Source organism: Musca vetustissima, unplaced genomic scaffold (assembly GCF_032173495.1).
Source record: "Musca vetustissima isolate MV318-11 ecotype Yass unplaced genomic scaffold, APGP_CSIRO_Mvet_v1 utg16895, whole genome shotgun sequence".
In the NCBI taxonomy this organism is placed as follows: Eukaryota; Metazoa; Arthropoda; class Insecta; order Diptera; family Muscidae; genus Musca; species Musca vetustissima.
Window position 1 is genome coordinate 271,716 of NW_026883302.1, and position 13,693 is coordinate 285,408.

Here is a 13,693-nt window from a genome sequence, read left to right on the forward strand (position 1 = left end):
TTTCATAATTTTGCTTTGTTCTAGTATTTTATCACTCAGTTTCTCTTGCCTCCCGCCATTCGTAGCATATGGAACGTTTTTAATTTGGTGCGGTTAAATGGCGTGCCGTCCATTCGATGTCACGGTGTATACCAAGTTTTGAGACGCTGTTTTCGCAATTTTTCTCATCGAATTAATGCAAATATTTAAAAAATATTTACATTCAAAAGTGTTTAAACATTGAATAAAGCTTTTAAATATGTCTGAGCAAGCTATAGATAGTGAAATGAAGGAGGTTCCGCCAATTGAATTGGATTCACCCGAAAAAAGTAATGAAGAAAAGCCGGGTGTTTCCACAGAAACGTTGTTGGAAAAGGAAACCGCAAAGGATACCCAACCAGTTGAAAAGGAGACACTAAATGAGAATTTAGATGAAAAAATCGATTTAAACACTGAAGCAGAGGGTTTGAAGGATAAAGAAAAGGAAACAACTGATAGCAAAGCCACAGTGGAAAAACCAGTGGAAGAGGAACAGTTACAGCCAAAAGATGTCGAGTTGCCGGAAGCAGTAGATTTAGAAAATCCGAGTTCCGAGGCAATTAAAAGCATTTCAAACGATATTGTGGTCCAAGATAAGGGTTTGGAAACCCCAACATTAGGAGGAGAGGAAAAGGGTGAGTCTAAAGAGCTTGAGACCGTTCTTAGTGCTGATACGGCAAAACCCGAAGAAACATCTGCTACCACAAATGAAGGAGTTGAAAATGTTACAACACCGGCGGAAGAAATTACAACTGATGTTTCAGAGAAGACCAGCATTCCGCCAGCTTCACAATCTATAGATGATGTTATGGAAAAAAGTACAGCACAATCAGTTACTATAAACGATGATGCTGCCTTGGAAATGGATACTATCCAGCAAGCAGACGTTAGCTCCCTTGCAACCGACAATGAAAAGCACAAAGATTTGCAAGACAAATCACTTGATACTCAAAGCGTGGACACATTAGCAACTGCCCCAAACAAAGATGACCCCATGGAGGAGGATGTAACCATGGATCCTAGTGAAAATATGGATACATGTGAATCTCAAGAATCTACAAATTTAGTTATAGATGAAACCTCAGAATTGACAGAAAATACCGAAGACAAAGAAGAAATGGATGAAGGAGGAAATGATGAAAGTTTAACAAAGAAAATTTTAACCATTGATGGTACAATTGAAGAATCAGCAAAGGATGACGATAATGAAAAGGAAAAATCTCCAAACAAAACATCCGAAAGTCATGATGATGATGTTATAACGATTGAACAGCCACCTATGCCGGTCATAGAAATAGATGATGAAGACGAAGACGAGACGGAATCAAAAGCACAAAATACAAATGAAGTTAAACCTATGGAAACTGATGATGACGACACGGTTAAGGTAATCAATGAAACCAACAAGGAGGCATCTGAAACGAAGGAAGACGTAGATAATCTTTTGTCAGTTGTTACTGAAAAATCTCTGGAAGAAATCCAAAAAGAAGAGGAAGCGGAAAAGAAAGCCTCTGAAGAAGATGTCAATGAAGACACCACAGATGAAGTCTTCTACAACAAGGAATGTATCAACTATGAATGTCCCCACAAGCATAAACAGTATTTTAGGGTACCACAATTTGCCTTTAGTTTCTTCAAGGTTAACAAAAAGAAATTTAAGTTGCAATACATCTGTGCCGATTGCTATGATAAGGCATTGGATATGTATGAGGTATGTAGGTCCATTAGAAATATTTAAAATTTATTACGACAAATATTATTTCTTTTTAGGAATACTGTGGTTTGATCAGTGCCAAACAACCATTGCTACTACAAAACATACCAAGTGGTCGTCAAGAATTTGTGGAAATTATCGACAGCAGTGATGAGGAAGATGCCTCCGCATCCAATAAAGATTTAGAACCAAGTCAGTCGACATTTTCACAAAATGATTTATTCCTGATAGAGGCGGAATTACACAATACCATTAAATCTGTTTTGGAACGTGTTGAAATACAAAATCAATTGACCTGGTCTAAGACCATTCTATCGGAGCGTTTAAAACGTTTAGAAATGGAAACGGAGTATGTCGATAATGAACTGAAATCGTTGCAACGTAAGGCGGATAAAATGCATGATGGCTTATATTCATGTCCTAAAATTAAAATACGTCAACTACAGCCATTAGATTTAAATAGTGGTCGTGTTATGGGCTTAGATGCAATACAGCCTGAGGTACAGGTACATTTTATTTTCCAAATTTTTTATTAGAGACTAAGATTTGTTTTCTTCTGCAGCCCATACCTCCGGTGGGTGAAATAGAAAGACCACCCATACAACTAAATGGCACCTATTATGCTGTGAAAAATAATGCCATTGCCAGTTGGGTTCCATGTAAGGTGGTGGAGTATGTTGAAGGTGGAAACTTGGCAGCGAAGAATGTAAAATATTATAGAATTAAATTTCTTAAAGCTCAAAATACAACTTTGAAAACTGTACCATCAAAATATTTGGCATACTATGATCCTCCAACTGTTCGCTTGCCAATTGGTTAGTAGCGGATTTTGTGAAGTATTATATGTATTTATTTAATCGAATTTATTTTTAAGGTACCCGAGTAATTGCCTATTTCGATGCCACTTCTTTGGCAAGAGGTCGAGAAAAAATCAATGTTCAAAGTGCTTTCTATCCTGGTATTATAGCGGAACCATTGAAACCTAATAATAAGTATAGGTAAGTCCCCAAATCGTGCGATTATTTCTATAAAAATCAGTACCAAGTTCTGCCATTTTTATCGGGACTTTCTATAGTTTAAAAATTTTGGTCCATATATGTCTCTAGAAACAATTGTCGATATTCTGCTAACTCTTTTTTTAAAAAATCATTTCTGAGAATCTGTCATTTTTTAAAGAATAAAAATATTTTCTTCCTTCTCTTTTTTAGATATTTAATATTTTATGATGATGGTTATACACAATATGTCTACCACAAGGATGTGCGTCTGGTATGCAGTGTCTCCGAGAATGTCTGGGAAGATGTTCACCCAGCATCCAGAGATTTTATACAAAAATATTTGACACAATATTCCATAAATCGTCCAATGGTTCAGACGCAAAAAGGCCAATCTATGAATACTGAATCCAATGGTTATTGGCTACATGCCCGTGTTGTTGATATCGATTGTAGTTTGGTGCTTATGCAATTTGAGGGAAGTAAAAGTCATACTGAATGGATTTATCGTGGTTCATTGCGATTGGGTCCCGTCTTTAAGGAATATCAAAAAAGTCTACAGAAAAATTCAGCCTTACCCGTTTCAAGATTGTCTAGGGTAAGTATTATAATTATTTTGATTGGTATGAAATTTCATTGATTTTCTTTTATTATGCGAATAGCGAACAGAGCCGTTTATTCGTTATACCGAAGATGAAGAATCTTCGGCACAACAACAACAGCAGCAGCAACAACAACAGCAACAAACTGAGAAAACGGGTGAACCCAATAGAGCTGTGGCACGTAAAACATTTGGACGTCCCGAATCCATGATGAATACAACTCCAGCATCAGCTATTCAACAACCGCCAGCACCACCAGTTAAACATTTGAATAATTCCACAATTTATCTTGAAGATGAAAATAAACCCAAAGGAAAGGTACGGGCCTTTTTATGTCCCTTTTTATTTAATTTACTTATCGTATCCTCCCTTTCAGGTTGTTTATTATACCGCCAAAAGGAATCTACCACCACGCAAATATAAACCTCACAAATGTTCTCCTGCGTGTCTCATACAAATTACTCACAATTTGAGTGCCTATAGTCCATTATCAAAACCCTTACTCTCAGGCTGGGAACGTTTTATTCTAAGGCAAAAAATTAAAAAAGTGGTAACATATCGTGGTCCCTGTGGCAAAATCATGCGTAACATGAAAGAGCTACGTCATTATTTACGCACAACAAACAACCCATTGAATGTGGATAATTTCGACTTTAGTCCTGATATCAATTGTTTGGCCGAATATGTTATTGACAGTGCCATTGTTCAGAAACGTGACATATCGAATGGCCAAGAAAAAATGGCTATACCCTTGGTTAATTATTATGATAACACTCTGCCGCCGGAATGTAAATATTCGGCCAAGGTTATACCGACAGAGGGTGTTAACATTAATACGGATCCAGAATTCTTTGTCGGTTGCGATTGTGAAGATGATTGCTCAGATAAATCGAAATGTTCTTGCTGGCAACTGACATTGGCTGGTGCCAAATATGGTAACCCAAATACCCCACCCGATGAGGTGGGTTACCAATACAAGCGATTGTTGGAGCATGTCCCTACTGGTATTTATGAATGTAACGTACGCTGTAAATGTCGTCAGAATTGTTTGAATCGTGTCGTACAACATTCGTTGCAAATTAAATTGCAAGTATTCAAAACATCGAATAGAGGATGGGGTCTTCGTTGTATTAACGATGTACCACGCGGTAGTTTTGTTTGCATTTATGCTGGACATTTGTTGACTGAAGCCAAGGCAAATGAGGTAAGTGCCAAATTTGGAATTCGGATATTTCTTAGAATTTAATTGTATTGTGTTCTTATTTCTAGGGAGGACAAGATGCTGGTGATGAGTATTTTGCTGAATTGGATTATATTGAAGTGGCTGAACAAATTAAGGAAGGCTATGAATCAGAGGTAGAACCTCCAGAGCCTGAAGAAGAGGTAATATTATTATTATATAATTTATTTCATTTAATTATAATAAGGTCTACAGGGCCAAGAAATAATATTAACAATAACATAATGCATTGATCTTTGCTCTAATAAATCACACATATATGGTATAGACCTTAAATATTTACCCTGATTACTATTATTTTATATTTCAGGAACCCTATCAACCCGATTTAGACGAAGAATTTACACCAAGTAAATCCTTTTTAACACGAGCAAAAAAACAAAATAAATCATCAACGTCTAATAATGAAGATTCTCAAGAAAGACAAGTTATTAACTTCAATCCCAATGCTGATATGAATGAAGATTCTGTACGGGAAAAGTAAGTATATGTTTTAAAGAAGATAGTCTTAAATTTCAAAGCATAAAAAACAATCATAACGCATTACATTTTCCACCACAGTTCCATACGCAAACTCTATGGCAAAGATGAGGCTTGCTATGTTATGGATGCCAAAATATCTGGCAATTTGGGACGTTATTTTAATGTAAGTACTGCAATTTTCCTTTTTTTTTTCTTACCATTATATTTATAATAATTATTTTATTTTTGCTTTCCAGCACTCGTGTTCGCCCAATATGTTTGTACAGAACGTCTTTGTCGACACGCATGATTTACGTTTCCCATGGGTGGCATTTTTCGCCTCCTGTAATATACGTGCTGGCACTGAATTAACATGGAATTATAATTATGAAGTTGGTGTTGTTCCCGGTAAAGTTTTATACTGTCAATGTGGCGCTCCTAATTGCCGTTTACGTCTACTCTAAAGAATTAATTTTTTAAGTGAATATAAAAATGGAAATGGATTTTTATTTGTGTTTATAATAAAACATACAGAACGTATTTAAAGCAGTGTTTTATTTCAATGGAGAGAGATTATCGTTATAGGTCCCAGCGAAATCCAGGAAATCATTAGAGGACACAGGTAGCATTTGGGGGATGTAAGTCATACAGAATGGATATATTGTGGTCCGCTGTAATTGAGTTCAAAGAATATGAAACAAGCCTACAGAAACGTTCAGCTTCCACATTTAAGATTGTCTACAACATGGTGTATTAAACCTTGATCAGTATATGGTTATACATTAATTTGAGTGTCCTTTTCTCTTTTAATGTGTTATTTTCATTAACATATATTCGAATTCATAATTTAACGTTTTATATGCAATGTTGATATATATGAAAGATTATTGCTCTGAAAACATCAACGTACAAAAGGCATCTGCGACAGAAACAGCTGAGTCGTAGAAAGAAAACGGAATAAATGAATAGTTGGTATCCACTAAAATGAACTAATCGACCTTGCGTTCATTACAGTGAATACAACTTTTAAATAGTTCATCGTGGAAAAACAAAAATCTTGTAGCATTCGTCTTAAAGCGGAGGAAAAAATAAAAAATCCGAATTTTCACCGTCCAAATATTCATCAAACATGAATCCCAACATGAATATGCATGCTATGCCTCAGCAGCAACAACAAATGGGTGGAGTTGGTGTTGGACCAAATCCTATGGGTGTTTCGCCATTGATGCAATCCTCACCGCAGCAACCCCAGCCACAGCAGCAACAACAAATGGCACAAAATCCTCAACAACAGCAACAACAACAGCAGCAGCAACAACAAACTGAAAAACTGGATAATATTTCCAAAGTCAAGTGTCTCTTCACACCAATGCGTGAATCCTTGCTAACAACATTTCGTGGAGCTGCTTTTACGTTACAGCAAAATAATATGGCCGATAATTTGAAGCGAGATAGCATTTTGCATACGGCCCGATTTGATAAACACCTCGAAGAATTCTATGCCTATTGTGATCAAATTGAACTACATCTAAAGACCGCAATGCAATGTATGCAACAATTGTCGTCAAGTCAACATTACATACCCGGTGCTGTAACCACTCTACGTACGGAACCATATTTGCAAGATAATCCCGGTCCCATGCCATATCCTACATTCTTGAATACGGTACGGGTACATATACAGAGTACTAAGGATTTACGTGATACTCTTATTAGTGCTTCACAAAATATATCGCAAGCCGATTGATGATGAATTGACATGGATTGAAATTTTTCTTCTGATATATTATGGTAGTTCCGGGAGTGGCCCCGCAGCAGAAAGTAACAATTCATGATGATTTAATTTAAGTATAGTGGTAAGAACAATTAATAATGCAACTAATCACCAATAAATTTATTCGAAAATAAAACAAAATAGATTATTTTAGATAGATTTTATTGTAACCGGTGTGTATAAATTTCAGACTTGTCCCAGATCACATGCTATGCTCATAGTTTCTGCAATTTTAGTTGATATCTGTTGTGTTCTTTAAATCAGTAAATAAATACAAAGGTCTGTTTAAAATACTGCTAAATAATTTGTGCAGCAGCCTTGAGCAGCCCTCACATATTTGTTACAAGCTTATTTTATAACATTTTAGTTCATTTATTTATAAAAGTATTATTTTCATTTAACTGCATAAACAATTCAAATATCCAAATCAAACTCCTTCCCTCGCTACTCCTCTTCCTCCTCCTCCTCCTGTTCGGCCATTTTTTGCAAGCGTACCTTAAACAAATTATCATCCACCAAATGTTGCTGTTGGACAAATTGTTTATTACCACAACCAGCGACGGGACATCTTAAACGTTTATTCACGCTAATAGCCTCCAATATATGACATTTTTCATAATGATGACCACAGAGGGTATTCTTAACAGGATTCGACATCCGCTGTTTCGTTATCGGATCGTATACATTTATTTCACTTTCCATTACAAACTCGTCACATTCCACACGTTGTTGACCAGCACCGCTGACCGATGCATTAGCTTCATCTTGTAGATTTTTTATTTGCATCAATTGATCACGAAAGTTTTTAAATTCGCTAGTATTTTTTGCATTATATTTTTTATTTTCTTTGTTTTGTTGTTGTTTTTGATATTCTTCAACAAATTCGCTTGTGGTTCTCGCTTCTTTGGCACACTCTAGGCTGGCTTCGTGTCGTTTGAACTGTTCATTGATGACACACAGATCAGCAGCTAAATTTAAATAGGTTTCAGGATTTTGAGTGTCTGAAATACATAAAGAAATTAGAAGAATTTATTAAATACTATTAACGATAGAAGCACAATTAGAGATATATTTGTCGGAAAAAATTAATAGTAGTCCAAAACATTTTCTCTTAGTAACAGATATGTATGGTCCATAAAAATATTCGTTAAAAAGAATCTACCCTTAAGACTGGTCCATTAACATAATCTTTAAAAAATGAACGCTAATGGCTGGGGTCCATTAAAAATGTTTTTTAAAAACACCTCTGAAAGCTGGTCCATAGAAATACATTCGTCCTTCAATTTCAAACATTTCGCCGCCATATTATTTGAAGACTTCAATAAATACGTTGACTTACCCGGCCCACCAAATGTCAATGCCAAGTTATATGTGTCCAGCAGACATTGCCGAGCATTTTCCAAGTCGGATTTTAATTGGGCGTTCATTTCTTTGTTGAAGAAAAACTTGAATAAATCTAGAATTCAAGTCATAGGAAGAATACAAGCAGTGGCGTTCAAAACGAATTCGTTCACCGAAATGAACTACAGAACCAACATGAAATAGTTTATTTAGAGAGAATGTAGATCATGTCCGCTATTATAGAAGAACAAAAACATTATTAATATATGTATAGACTGCATATACATTTATTAATAATGTTTTAGATGTCATTTATTTTGATTTTATTTATTTATTTTTTTTTACATTTCGTTTGTAGTTTTGTATTTGTTGCATTCATGGGAATCTGGCATTACTGTATAGAACAACTGTTTTTTTATCGATAACATTTGCTCGTATTTTGTTTTGATTACCCATTTCATCCATCATTCTCTTTTGATTCTCAAACTTTATCCGGTCTCTTTTTTCCCCGGTTATTTTACTTCACAATTTTTACGGCGTCAAATCTGTAGGCAGGCGTTGCTATTACAACTGTCATCGTATCTGTTGTGTGTGTTTTTGCAAAATAGAAGAAGCCAGCGAAACGGGATAATATATTTTCTTGATTTTGGTCATGTTCAATCCAACAAATTATGAATATGATTGTACACGCAATTGTCGTTTGCGTGAACATGGAAATGCCATTACCAATGCCCTTACTAAACGTTCCATTGACGATGAAAAGTTGGCTGCATATGTGGCGAAGACATGTTGCAATTTTGCCGATATTGTTGATGATTTGGTATGTAGCCAGATATTCCTGAAATTTTATTTTTATTCTCTCATTTATATTCTCTTGTGTGTCTAGGGCCGTTCCGCCGTCCATTTATCCGCTTCAGTGGATCGTTATGACATATTAGAGTGGCTTTTGAATCATGGTGCCATTATCAGTGGCCGTGACTATGAATCGGGTAGTACACCCCTTCATCGGGCAATATTTTATGGTTGTATTGACTGTGCCAATCTGCTGGTGCGTTATGGTGCCAGTCTTGATATTCTAGATGAGGATACCCGCTCGCCACTGCAACAAGTTTGTCGAATGTGTGATTTTCCCAAACAGTTTAAAGCGTAAGTGAAATGTATTTCTTTAAAAAATCTACGTTTTGCTGGTTCATGAAGAATATTCTTTAAAAATCTACATCCTGTTAGTTCATGAAGGAATATTCTTTAAAAAAAATATTCATGAAAAAATTCTTTGTAAAAATCTACGTCCATGAAAAAATTCTTTATAAAAATCTAGTCTATGAAAAAATATTAATTAAAAAATCTACGCCCTGCTGTTTCATAAAAATATAATTTTTAAAATCTACTCCCTGCTGGTCCATAAAAAAAGTATTCTTTAAAAAATCTTAAAATCAAATATTTCTAAATTTGCATTCCCTCCATTTCAGATCACCAAACAACGAACTACTCGTATGGGGTTCCAATAAGAACTACAATTTAGGTGTCAACAATGATCTGGGTCCCGATCATTTGCCAAGCATGTTGGATTACTTTCGAAAAGAACAAATATCTATAGAATCCGTTGCCCTCGGTGCCTATCATAGTTTATTTTTGGATAAAAAATCACATCTCTATTCGGTGGGCCATGGTAAAGGGGGCCGATTGGGTATTGGTAATGAAAATACTTTAAGTGAGCCGAAAAGAGTTAAAATTACACTGAAAAACGCTGGAGAAGAAATTACCTGTATAAGTGTATCACGTAAACATTCATTGGTTCTGACCAGTCATTCCCTTGTATTCGCTTGTGGTCTTAATGAAGATCAACAATTGGGTGTACGTGATGCTGGTGATAAACTGTTAAATTTCAAAGAAGTTGTCTCGTTAAGAGATCAAAATGCCCAGGACTTGCAGAGGGTCATTGCGAAGGATTTTCATTCCCTGGCCTATTCAGAGAAATGTATATATGTTTGGGGTACAAATTTGGGTCAGATGGGATTTGATGCCAATACCAAAACGGTGCCCGTTCCTAAAATGGTAAGATACCATAAATATACATATATATATATATATATATATATATAAATAAAATGCTTATTTTTTAGATGAAATTACCTGCCAAAACTTCCATACAATTTGTTGAAACTAGTAATGCTGCCACCGTGGTTGTGACCAAGGACAATAATATTATACTATTTCACAACTATAAAATGAAAGTTATCAAGTCACCAAAGTAAGTAGAATTTTAACAACTTTAGTAAATAACAGTGATATAAATCAATTCTGTTTTTAGCTATGAATCCCTGAAAAGCGTTGCTGTAATTGAGGGCAATAATCCCAAGTCAGACAAGGGAACTGCCAGTGCCCTCAAATTGTTGATTCTAACCAAAACCAATGTGGTGTTTTTGTGGTATCAATTGACACAAAACTTTTATAGGTACATATTAAAATTCAAAATAATTAAACATTTAAATAATTTGTTTTTTTTGTCTACACTACAGATGTTCCTTTTCCAACATACGTCTAACACAAATTGACAAAATCTTGTACAAAGGCAATCAAGTTCTAATTTTATCCCAGGGAGATGTTTACAAAGGCAAATCCCAACAAGTACCACTGCCACCATATTATAACATTGACGAAACATCAGGACAATCAAAAGATTTGGGAAATATTTGGTCACGCAGCGACTATCGTTCATCGGAAATGGCCAAAGATTTTATGATTCGTATTGATTTGCAACATATCAAACAAATTGATCGTGCTGTTGATATATTTTGTGATGATGATTTTGCATCTTTTGCCTGCCTTCAAGAATCTGCAATGAAATATTTTAAATTGCCCACCCTCAGCCCCGAAGAATATACATTTAAAAAGCTATATCATGATGTATCGGAGTATGATGGAATACATGATTTACTATTTCATGTAGATGGTGAAAAATTTCCCGCCCATAAAATTCTAATACATGCTCGAGCGCCCGGTCTAAAGGAATTGATTGCAGCTTATGAAGATAAGGATATCTATTTGAATATACAGCTGCTAACATCGAAAATGTTTGAAATCATATTGAAATTTATCTATACAAATTATTTGCCAAATGAGCAGGGTAGGTTGGCAGTTATTTTTTTTAGGAAATTTTGTGATCATTATTAAATGTTTGTTTTCCAGATCTCGAAGATATCCAAAGTAGTTTACACACTGATGCCCCAGCTGAATTAGCTGACGTCTGCGAAATCTTTTTAAATTTTGTGGAACAATTTCATATTACCAGTTTAGTTAACTATTTGAAATTGTAAGTATTATGAGTTCTGTTTTTCTACAAACAAAGGCCTTTTGAGTAGACATTTTGGCCTTCTATAGGAATACCTTTGGTGTATTCTAAAGGAGATCTTTTCTATGAGAAGACTTTTTAGGGTTCCTCCAAGAATACATTTTGGGTATTTTATGTACATCTCTTTTGGCGATCTATTGGAAAACCTTCGAATATATTTTAACTTATGTTGTATTTCTTCTGTTTCAATTTAACTCCTTTTCATTTCACTTCATTTCAGTTACTTACAACAACGTCAACTTATGTTGTATTTCTTCTGTATACTGTTCCTTCCAGGATTTGTTTCAATTTAACTCCTTTTCATTTTACTTCATTTCAGTTACTTACAACAACGTCCCTTCTATTTACCACACATTGTGGATAAGTCGAAATATCGTTTTAATCGCCTGCGCCATACCGACTTCCCCAATCTCTACGATATACGGATTATCTGTGAAAACAATGTGGAGTTACCCGCACACAAATGTATCCTTGTGGCACGTTTAGAATATTTTGAAATGATGTTTACGCATACCTGGGCGGAGCAGAGCACAATTAATTTAACCACCGTACCCTATGAATATATGCTGGCCATTGTTGAGTTCCTTTACAGTCAAGATGTTGAACATTTTCGTAAACAACAATATCGTGAATCTTTCCTCTATAATATGATTGTATTTTGTGATCAATTCTTTATCGAACGACTGCGAAAGGTTTGTGAAATTCTATTGCTGGATAGAATTTCGATAAGAAAATGTGGTGATTTGTTGGAATTTGCCACTATGTATAATTGTGACGTGTTGCGTAAGGGCTGTTTGGATTTCATTTGTCAAAATTTGGCACGCGTTTTACATCAAGGGAGTCTTTACAATTATGAACCGGAAGCCATTCGATGTATTAATGCCCACTATAGAGAAATGTTTAAAAACGTATTTGATTATCGAATGATTACACCCAGTTCCGAGGCAGTGGATGATGAATGCCTGCTGAGTTTTGTTGAAGATTTCCAGGTGGATTTAAGCTATCGCATGGATTTGGACGAACATTCTAAATATTGTTATATGAATAGATCCAAGGCACATAAGGAACATAAAAGCAAACAATCAACGACCAGGCAATATGAAAGGGAGGCCATAACCTCAATGATGGAAACATTAAATATGTCGGAAAATAAGGAGAAGGAGCAGGGAAAGGGCAATGACAAATCGTCAGTAATTAAGGAAGCTGAAATTGTGGCAAATAAATTGCAAGAAGAAGCCAAATCATGGAGAAAAGTTGTTGACAAAAAGGAACAAAAGAAAAATGTGGCAATGCCACACATTGAGGCTGCTATAAAAACGAATGAGTTGATGAGGCAAGAATGTGTGACAACAACCAGCAATAATAACACCGCATTTACTAGTCTTAAAAAATCTGTAGAATTACCCACAGCAGCCACAAAAGATATTTCACCTGAAAAGGACTTAACCCCCAAGGTATCATACAATATAAATCTGGCGGAATTGACCACATCGCCCAGGGAAAAATTATCACAAAAACAACGTAAACGTTTGTCATCGGAAAATGCAAATGCCGCATCATGGCGAGCACCCATTAGCGAAAACAAAACAATCCCAGTACCACAAAATGTTTGGGGTACTGTACCACCGACAGTGGGTCAATCACCAAGTGATATTGATTTTGAGGTACCCACTGGTAGTGCATCTGATCCCACCTCCTTTGCCAATATGATGCGGAATAATAGTAAAACAACGGCAACATCACCACCCACGGCAGCAGGGTCAAATAGTTTTACACAAATTTTAGCCGAAGAAAAACGACAAAAAGAATATTATGAACGGGTGCGTAATAAATCGCTGGCCCTAACCCAGATTGAGGAGCAGGCCATTGCGGAATTACGAGAATTTTATAATGTTGATAATGTGGTTGATGAAATAATTACCATTGCAAGAAAGCCTCAACCAACTACAATTAATTTTGCCATATGGCAAAGGAATTGAAGACAGACAAAGAGATGACGACGAAGAAGTGAAAGGTGTATAGAAGGTAATTATTTGGTTTGTTTTGCAGTCCTAGACCCCCATATACATTACACCAAATGTATTGCAATTTTTTTATGAAGGAAGCATTATATCAAAAGAACTTGGTTTAAGATTTGATTTTTTGTTGTAGTACTAACTTCAAAAAACTATATTTTAAGATTTTATATTTTTTAG

General features: G+C 35.5%; 4 protein-coding genes across 4 annotated transcripts; 3 read left to right on the plus strand and 1 right to left on the minus strand.

Moving 5' to 3' along the window:
- The first annotated feature begins 238 nt into the window (after window positions 1–238).
- LOC133330153 (histone-lysine N-methyltransferase eggless) lies at window positions 239–5,504 on the plus strand. The gene is made up of 11 exons (XM_061538626.1): window positions 239–1,729; window positions 1,789–2,238; window positions 2,295–2,547; window positions 2,607–2,730; window positions 2,941–3,325; window positions 3,390–3,647; window positions 3,706–4,533; window positions 4,599–4,712; window positions 4,880–5,049; window positions 5,131–5,215; window positions 5,289–5,504. The coding sequence occupies exons 1-11, from the start codon at window positions 239–241 to the stop codon at window positions 5,493–5,495; spliced, it is 4,365 nt and encodes a 1,454-aa protein (XP_061394610.1). The 3' UTR covers window positions 5,496–5,504.
- Window positions 5,505–6,158: 654 nt separating this feature from the next.
- On the plus strand, window positions 6,159–6,807 carry LOC133330142 (mediator of RNA polymerase II transcription subunit 29). Its single transcript, XM_061538615.1, has one exon. It carries the CDS (start codon window positions 6,161–6,163, stop codon window positions 6,776–6,778), a length of 618 nt encoding a protein of 205 aa, XP_061394599.1. The 5' UTR covers window positions 6,159–6,160; the 3' UTR covers window positions 6,779–6,807.
- A 442-nt stretch (window positions 6,808–7,249) lies between these two features.
- On the minus strand, window positions 7,250–8,253 carry LOC133330154 (E3 SUMO-protein ligase NSE2-like). The gene is made up of 2 exons (XM_061538627.1): window positions 8,145–8,253; window positions 7,250–7,806 (listed from the first exon to the last, which is right to left on the minus strand). Exons 1-2 carry the CDS (start codon window positions 8,230–8,232, stop codon window positions 7,250–7,252), a joined length of 645 nt encoding a protein of 214 aa, XP_061394611.1. The 5' UTR covers window positions 8,233–8,253.
- Window positions 8,254–8,798: 545 nt separating this feature from the next.
- Window positions 8,799–13,477, plus strand: LOC133330141 (inhibitor of Bruton tyrosine kinase). Its single transcript, XM_061538614.1, has 8 exons — window positions 8,799–8,966; window positions 9,033–9,292; window positions 9,616–10,201; window positions 10,270–10,397; window positions 10,458–10,601; window positions 10,666–11,273; window positions 11,336–11,459; window positions 11,818–13,477. Exons 1-8 carry the CDS (start codon window positions 8,799–8,801, stop codon window positions 13,475–13,477), a joined length of 3,678 nt encoding a protein of 1,225 aa, XP_061394598.1.
- Window positions 13,478–13,693: the final 216 nt, after the last annotated feature.

What these genes read in the sequence shown, in the direction of transcription:
- LOC133330141 (XM_061538614.1), top strand. Translation starts at nt 8,799, where the DNA reads ATGTTCAATCCAACAAATTATGAATATGATTGTACACGCAATTGTCGT. An exon ending in CCGATATTGTTGATGATTTG is followed by an intron (nt 8,967 to 9,032) that starts GTATGTAGCCAG and finishes TTGTGTGTCTAG; the next exon opens with GGCCGTTCCGCCGTCCATTT. An exon ending in TTGACACAAAACTTTTATAG is followed by an intron (nt 10,602 to 10,665) that starts GTACATATTAAA and finishes TCTACACTACAG; the next exon opens with ATGTTCCTTTTCCAACATAC.
- LOC133330154 (XM_061538627.1), bottom strand. Translation starts at nt 8,232, where the DNA reads ATGAACGCCCAATTAAAATCCGACTTGGAAAATGCTCGGCAATGTCTG. An exon ending in ATTGACATTTGGTGGGCCGG is followed by an intron (nt 7,807 to 8,144) that starts GTAAGTCAACGT and finishes TATGTATTTCAG; the next exon opens with ACACTCAAAATCCTGAAACC.
- LOC133330153 (XM_061538626.1), top strand. Translation starts at nt 239, where the DNA reads ATGTCTGAGCAAGCTATAGATAGTGAAATGAAGGAGGTTCCGCCAATT. An exon ending in AACTGTTCGCTTGCCAATTG is followed by an intron (nt 2,548 to 2,606) that starts GTTAGTAGCGGA and finishes TTTATTTTTAAG; the next exon opens with GTACCCGAGTAATTGCCTAT. An exon ending in CTGAAGCCAAGGCAAATGAG is followed by an intron (nt 4,534 to 4,598) that starts GTAAGTGCCAAA and finishes TCTTATTTCTAG; the next exon opens with GGAGGACAAGATGCTGGTGA.
- LOC133330142 (XM_061538615.1), top strand. Translation starts at nt 6,161, where the DNA reads ATGAATCCCAACATGAATATGCATGCTATGCCTCAGCAGCAACAACAA.